The following is a 7,535-nucleotide window of genomic DNA, read 5'->3' on the forward strand; positions in this document are numbered from 1 at the left end:
AGCTCGAGCCTCAAATCTCAGCTCGATTTGTAATTCGAGCTCGAGCCAAGTCAGCTTGAATTGAGTTCGGGCCGAACTCGAGCTGGGTCAAGCTCGGCTCGACATAGCTCGTTATAGCCCTAGTATATATATACACAAAAAAAGTTAATGAATCACTCACACATTCTATACTATCTTAAAAACCAAAGTCGGTGGGCTTTCCACCGGCTTTGGTTGACTTTTCTTTAAAGAAAAAGAAGGTATTACTGGATTGGGTCGTGAGCACATGTCATTTGGGTGGTCTATTACAATTTACTAAAAGTCCAATTAAATGTTCTACTGCCCTATGAACTTAATTACGTAGCATATATATTTACTTACATGCCATCTTATTGGTGGAAAATGGGCGGCTGCCCTATTTTTTTTTTCATTTTTAGTTTTAATTTAATTAATGTTAGTATAATATAATATAATTATAATTGGCTCTTCCAAAAATTACGATTTCATCCTCAATTCAAAATTACGTTTTTGCCCTCAGTTCAAAATAAATTTATGATTTTGTCCCCAGCTAAAATTTACGATTTCGCTCTTAGTTCAAAACTATGATTTCCCCCGTTCAAAACAAATTTTGATTTTGCCCCCCAGCTAAAAATTACGAATTTATTCTCAGTTTAAAATTATGAGTTTGTTCTCTTTTAAAAACTTATGATTTTGCCCTCAGTTAAAATCTGGAGTCTTGCCATCGTTTTAATTTTTTTTTTCAAAACTATAGTAGTTTTTATTTACTTGGTTTACTCAGTCTAACTTTTTTGTCAAGCAGGTGTCTGACACTCGCTAATTACTTATGGCAATTTACTATTTTGCCCCCAGCTCAGGCTTGCCATTTTTTTTTTAGCAAAACTATGGCAGTATTTTGGTTTAATTTGTTGAGTCGATATAATTTTTTTGAGATCGTGTTATGAGTAGTATGCACAAGTAACTAAAATGCATGCGTACAAGTTATTTAACTACGAAATATTCGGCTTAGCGTCCCGCAACACGGGCGGGACATCCAACTAGTTATTCTCTTAAAAAATATAACACCAAAGGAATAAAAATATAAAAAAGAAAAACAACCTAAAACCTTGTTGCCCTAAAAACATCAAATGTAAAACCCTTTCTTCATCACCATCAACCATCAACCTCTCCTGCAATTCTTCCAATTCCAGATGGAAGATTTCATCAAAAACCAAACATTTGCAATCCACGCAGTCGCAGGTGCCGGAGCTGTTACATTCGGAACTGCCGCAACTTACCCCTTCGAGACTATTAAAACCCTCATTCAGGTTTCCATTGATTGTTCATACACCATTGTCTCTTCTTAAATCTCATAATTGGCTCACCATTTCATGTTTATTAATCGCTATGTGAAGTTCAAATGCAACAGTTGAAGCTGTTTATTGATAGAATTAATGTGGGTGCTTACAGGTTGGATCAGGTCCTGATAAACAGTTGAGTGCAGCTCAGGTGTTTGATAGAGTGCGTAAATTGTCGGGCAATTCCGGTAATGTTGTTTTCACTCTCTTGATTAGAGTTTTAACAATATGTTTGTAGTTTGTATATTGTTAACTTAGATAGAAAGATAGATCTTTATGCAATTATGTTATCTTGGTTTTAAAGGGCGCGCCTATTGCGTGATGCGCGTGAGGAAAACGAATCAGGGCAATGCTGGTGTGTCTCATAGGCTATGCAGTTAATGCGGTAAAATATCGGATATCCGTCAAGGACCGATATTTGAGATATAGGTTATCTCGGTGAGATATCGGTGATTTTAATATAATGCAGAATTTATATATATATATATAGCAATTTAACACTAATAATTCAGTGATATATCGGTCAAATACCGGTTATATCGGTCAAATATCGGTGATATATCTGTTATATCGGTCAATATCGCCGATAATATCGGTACCAATATTTTGACCGATATTTTACTAGGGGACCGATATGACCGATATATCACCGATATTAACTGCATAGCTCGTAGGAGGTTTATATGTGTAAACAAGTAAGGGATGTGGAAACTATGGAAGGTTTAGTTGATAATAGGTTTATATGTAAAAAGACTGCAACTGCTGGTTGTACATAGATGCACACCTCATATATGTATCGCGCTTCGACTTTTGGAGCAAAAACACCTTCATTTAGTTCTGGGTCAAAGTTGGTCAAAATTTGGGTACTAGGAGGGTTATATGTACTAAGGGATGCAAAAATGATGAAACGTTTACTTGATAGATAGGTTTATATGTAAAATAGATGATAGATATGCAGTTTCTGGTTGTAAATAAAGCTTATTTGGTTGTACGTGAGGTGTGTGCCTTGCGTCGTGATTTTTGGGACCAAAACGCCTCAGAGCATCTCACGCTTATTTAAACTAAGATGCTATCCATTGTCACATCAGTTAGAGTTCCAAGGAACAATCACTTCGAATTTGACACTCAGGATGCTGATTTAAATTCTATAATGTGAATTCAAGATTTATATGAAATTGATTGACTGAAGGTGAATCTCTTTTCAATGTGTGTATTCTTGTAGGGTTATACAATGGTTTCGGGTGGTTGGCTACAGGGAGAATGTTGGGCGTTGGAGCACGTTTCGGTACCTATGAGTTATTGACGGCTTTCTATAAAGGTGGATTATTCATCTTTTAGGCATTATATTTATTTGGTTAGTTGAGTAACTTATTATTGCCTATACTTGTTATGTTCCGAATGTTCGAAACTACACCATAACACATTTTCATTATGTGGGTCCCATATTTATGCAGACGGTCGTAAAGACAACTACGTGTACGTCTCCGAAGCTCTCATGGCAGGAATCGTAGCAGGTGGTGTGGAATCACTAATGAGCTCTCCGTTTGAGCTTTTTACGATTCGTGCACAGGTGGCAGCCGCTTCTCGGGTTCCAAACACTTCTACGAATTTACAAAAAGCGTCTGTATCCACTTCAGTTACAAAACTACTGCGTGGGTATAATCCAGACGTCAAGGCACTGGACCATTCGGTTGGTCTGTTGTCCACCCTAGACACTAAACGTTCGAACTTGACGGGCTCTCTGAAAGAGTACCCGTGGATGATGACTGGGACTGGGAGGGCCCCACCTGTGTATCATGTTAGGCGGCCCATAGACGTTATATCTTTAGAAGGATGGGGTGCCATGTGGAGGGGTATACGATCAGGGTTAGTTCGTGATTGTATATTTGGTGGTGTGTTTTTTTCCAGCTGGCAATTTCTGCACCGCGCGATGCTCGACTGGAAAGCTGTTGGGATGGACCCCATACCAAGGTCTGTTTACGTATTTAACATTGTCTTTCATAGAATCTTTAACGTTGATTTTTGTTTTATATGGTTGAATTTCTTTTTCAATGATTTCAGCTCGGATGAAGATATTGGGCCGTTACACCCATTAGCCGTTAGTCTGGCAGCTGGATTTTCGGGCTCGATTGCCGCAGCAGCATCCCATTCGTTTGACACTGCTAAATGCCGATCACAATGTCTTGTGCTGCCAAAGGTATGATGATGATATAATCTTGCAATAGTATAATAGAGCTAAATTTTAAAAGAAGTCATAATCATATATAATCAAGTTTGGAATACACGCCAGGAAAAAAATGCTAGTGTGGTGTCCGCATCAGTATGTGACTGGATTTAAAGGTGAAAAAGACGTTTTGTTAGTGCCAACCAAATTTCAGATATTAACCATACAAAACAAAGTTTAAGGACTTAACTACACAAAAGGGAAAAGTTAGGCTTTCTTTGTGTTTTTTCCCTATCTATAACGGGTAAGGTTTTTAAGACATGCCCAAACAGGCTGGGTTGACCCACGAACAAGTTTTTTTTTTTTTTTTTTTTTTTTTTTTTTTTTTTTTTTGCAGTTTTATAAATGGTTAATGAAATACATATGATTATAAAAACTATATTACAATAATATCCACTCGTTTCTAAATAAAGCAATTTAGAAGGTTGTAGATACTTGATTCTTCTCATGGCGTCATAATCAGGTTGGTTCACGGCTTGTTAACAGGTTGAATTTAAACCCGACAAAACCCGAGTTGAAATTCTAGTTCACAGAAGAACATAAAATAAGTAAACGTGAAAGCACGTATTAAAGAGTAAACTGAATACAATTGTTTAATGTGAATTAAGCTACAAAGAGTCCTTCAATAGGCACTAACTATTTAATAGTGTATTCTAAAAACTATTATAATGATAAAACCCATTTAAATAAATCCTAGAAATTAAAGAATAAATTTAAAATGATATTTATTATAACTTGGAGCCCAGGTATTGCATCTGATCGGGCCTAAAGGGGCCACAACTTGTGTCGTCATCTACTACTAACCTGTTCCACTGGTTTCCCTTTTAATTAACATTTTAAAGCTTATCTGTTTGACCCGTTTGCATTGTAACAACACCCAAATCACACGTCTTCACATAAACAGGTTGAAATTGCTATAACATGTATTCGGTTTGGTAGTTATCTTTTACGGTTTATATGCAGTATATTACCATGGAGAGAAAGTTTCTTAGGTGGAGTTTGCCAGGAAAGAGGTTCGAGAGACTTACAGGCATTCATCCTCGGGATAGAAATATACTTTTTCGTGGCATTAGGTTGCGAATGGCATGCAGTGGAGTTGCGTCCTTTATTCTTACAGGTAGTTACTTTTTCATGATTGATCACCTAGTTTCAAGATGAGCAATATTCATTGTACAAGCTTAATAAGGGTTTTACAACTTTTGCCAAACATTAAACCACATGATATGTCATTTGAAAAAATCTTTAAGTTAGAAAAAGGAGTTACCTTTGTTGACATTTCTTGAATCGAACACATTCCTCTTTTAGATGAAAATGAAATTCATCTTTCTTGACATGTTTTGTTAAGAGTACATTCTATTCGAGTGTGTTAGTTGTACCACGTGTTTTTAGTTAGAGTTTGCAGTTTCAGTACGAATTACTTGTGACTCTGTCGATTTAAGTTATGCTTCCTTTGAGACAGGCATATCGAAAGGTATAAAAAGAAAACAAGTCAAACGTGTTGAAAGTTTCTACAGTGTAATTTACATCCTCTTAAATTGTTTTCTAAGTATTTGACATGTCGGGTTAACTTGATCCGGCCTTCTTCGGTTGCAAAATGTTACCCTATCTTACCCCGTGTGATCCAACCTGTCTGACCTGTCCATTTTGTCGTTAGCATGTGAATATTGGGTGAACCACATAAATCTCTTATATTGCATGTCTCTTTATCTTAAATATGATTATAATGTAATAAATATTGTAAATATCTCTTGCAATAAAGAGAAGTACTATATCATACACTTTTTAAGGCACACAAGTGGTGTTTCACTTTCTAAGCCACACAAGTGGTGTTGACTTTTAGTGGCCTTTTGCTTTGACCTTCTTTTAGTATAATTAGCCTTACTCAAAAGGTACATGCCTCATGCTTGCTCCAACCATGATTTCTTTTTTGCTTAGTTTGGCTTTTAACCAATGTTACAAGAAACAAAAAAACATGTGTGGGGCTTTCATCATGTCTAGTGGTTTTAAAACACTTATTACATACACAAAATTCCTCTTATAAAGTGTTTATTTCATATACAAATCATATGCTTTACATATACTTATTTGAATCTCTGTACATAATTAAAAAGAGCAATACAATATTAAGTTATGTGGGTTAGGTTATTCCCACACAATCCATTGATCCTAAAATCTTATCAATCCTTTACTTTATTCTATTTTCTAAATTTTTGTCTTTTAGTTGTTATGTATTGTTTTCTTTCATTATTATTTTTTCCTTAGTAAACACACACACATAATAAAATTTATCATATGAAAATATAAATACAACATAAATAAATATACAAAAACATAAATAACAAAAATAGTAAATTAGTTTTTATTACTTCTCTATCATTTGTGTGTATATATATATTATATCGTACATTACGGCTTAACGTACTTCACGTACGACAACGTGCGTTATTTGTTCTATAACATGTGTGATTAATGTTTTCAATATGCGTGATTATTGTGTTTTAACATGCGTGATTTTGGATTTTTAAGTTATAACGTGCGTGATTTTAAAATGAACGTGCGTAATTACCTGTCGTACGTGATGTACGTTAAATCGTAATGTACGTTAACCTTCCTCTATATATATACATATAGGGTAAGGTTCATGCGAGAACCACCTTTATTGCGAGAACCGCGAGAACCAATGTGAACACAACCTAAAATAGCTAAAAAAACCTAACACCCCCCCCCCCAAAAAAAAAAAAAAAAAAAAAAAAAAAACCTAAAACCCTCCCCCCCCCCCCCCCCCAAAACCTACCCCCCCCCCCCCCCAAAGCTAAAATGCTAAAAACTAAACCCCCAAAAAACCTAAAAAAATCAAAAAAACACACAAAAAATTTTTTTAAATATTTTTTAAGTTAAAATTGCTACTTTTAGTAGCAAAAAAAAAATTTTTTTTGCTACTAAAAGTAGCGATTTTTTATAAAAAATATTAAAAAAAAATATAAATTTTTGTGTGTGTTTTTTTAGTTATTTTTAGGCATTTTTGGTTGTGTTCACATTGGTTTTCGCAATAAAGGGTGGTTCCTAACGGATTTTTGTCATATATATATATATATATATATATATATATATAGGGTTAGGTTAACGTACAAATGCCCTTATCGTACATTGCTTACCTACAATCTCAGCCGTCCGATCATCTTCTCGCATTGAATTCGCATGTTGTTTTTTTGTAACAATTTCGCAGGTTGGTTTTTTAACATTCGATTTCATCAAAATTACCACATGCGAAATTGTTACAAAAAAACAACATGCTATTTCATCAAAATTATCACATGCGAAATTGGTACATAAAAACAACATGCGAATTCATAAAAAATTATCACATGCGAAATTGTTATAAAAAAAACGACATGCTATTTTATCAAAAATTATCACATGCGAAATTGTTATAAAAAAACAACATGCGATTTTTAAAATGCGGGAAGATGATCTGACGGCTGAGATTGTAGCGTACGTAATGCACGATAAGGGCATTTGTACAGTACACTTTACCTATATATATATATATATAGAGTAAGGTTAACATACAAAAAGCCTTATCATACATCACGTAGGAGACAATGGTAACCGTTGGATCAGGGTTATAATCACGCATGGGACCACATAATCACGCATGGGACCACATAATCACGCATGGGACTATAATCACGCACGTTCTATGATAATAACGCACGTTATATTTTTTATCATGTATGTTAATGTAGGTTAAGCCCTGATGTACATTATACTTTCTCTATATATATATATAGGGTAAGGATAGTGTAAAAAGGGCCTAAAGTGTGAGAAGTGTATTATAACACTATATATAATACTATATAACACCATATAAACACCGTATAACAATATGTAACACCATATAACACTATGTAACACTATATAAAATTATATAACAAATATAACACTATAGGTTGTCTGATAGGATGTCTATGATAGAT

The 7,535-nt window shown here is 34.7% G+C and overlaps 1 protein-coding gene across 1 annotated transcript; it reads left to right on the forward strand.

The window, feature by feature from the left end:
- The first annotated feature begins 1,092 nt into the window (after positions 1-1,092).
- LOC110890323 lies at positions 1,093-4,836 on the forward strand. Its single transcript, XM_022137919.2, has 6 exons — positions 1,093-1,304; positions 1,447-1,522; positions 2,557-2,652; positions 2,789-3,305; positions 3,396-3,531; positions 4,522-4,836. Exons 1-6 carry the CDS (start codon positions 1,188-1,190, stop codon positions 4,714-4,716), a joined length of 1,137 nt encoding a protein of 378 aa, XP_021993611.1. The 5' UTR covers positions 1,093-1,187; the 3' UTR covers positions 4,717-4,836.
- The last annotated feature ends 2,699 nt before the right edge of the window (positions 4,837-7,535 follow it).

The sequence above is a fragment of the Helianthus annuus genome, chromosome 11 (assembly GCF_002127325.2).
Source record: "Helianthus annuus cultivar XRQ/B chromosome 11, HanXRQr2.0-SUNRISE, whole genome shotgun sequence".
Classification (NCBI taxonomy): domain Eukaryota; kingdom Viridiplantae; phylum Streptophyta; class Magnoliopsida; order Asterales; family Asteraceae; genus Helianthus; species Helianthus annuus.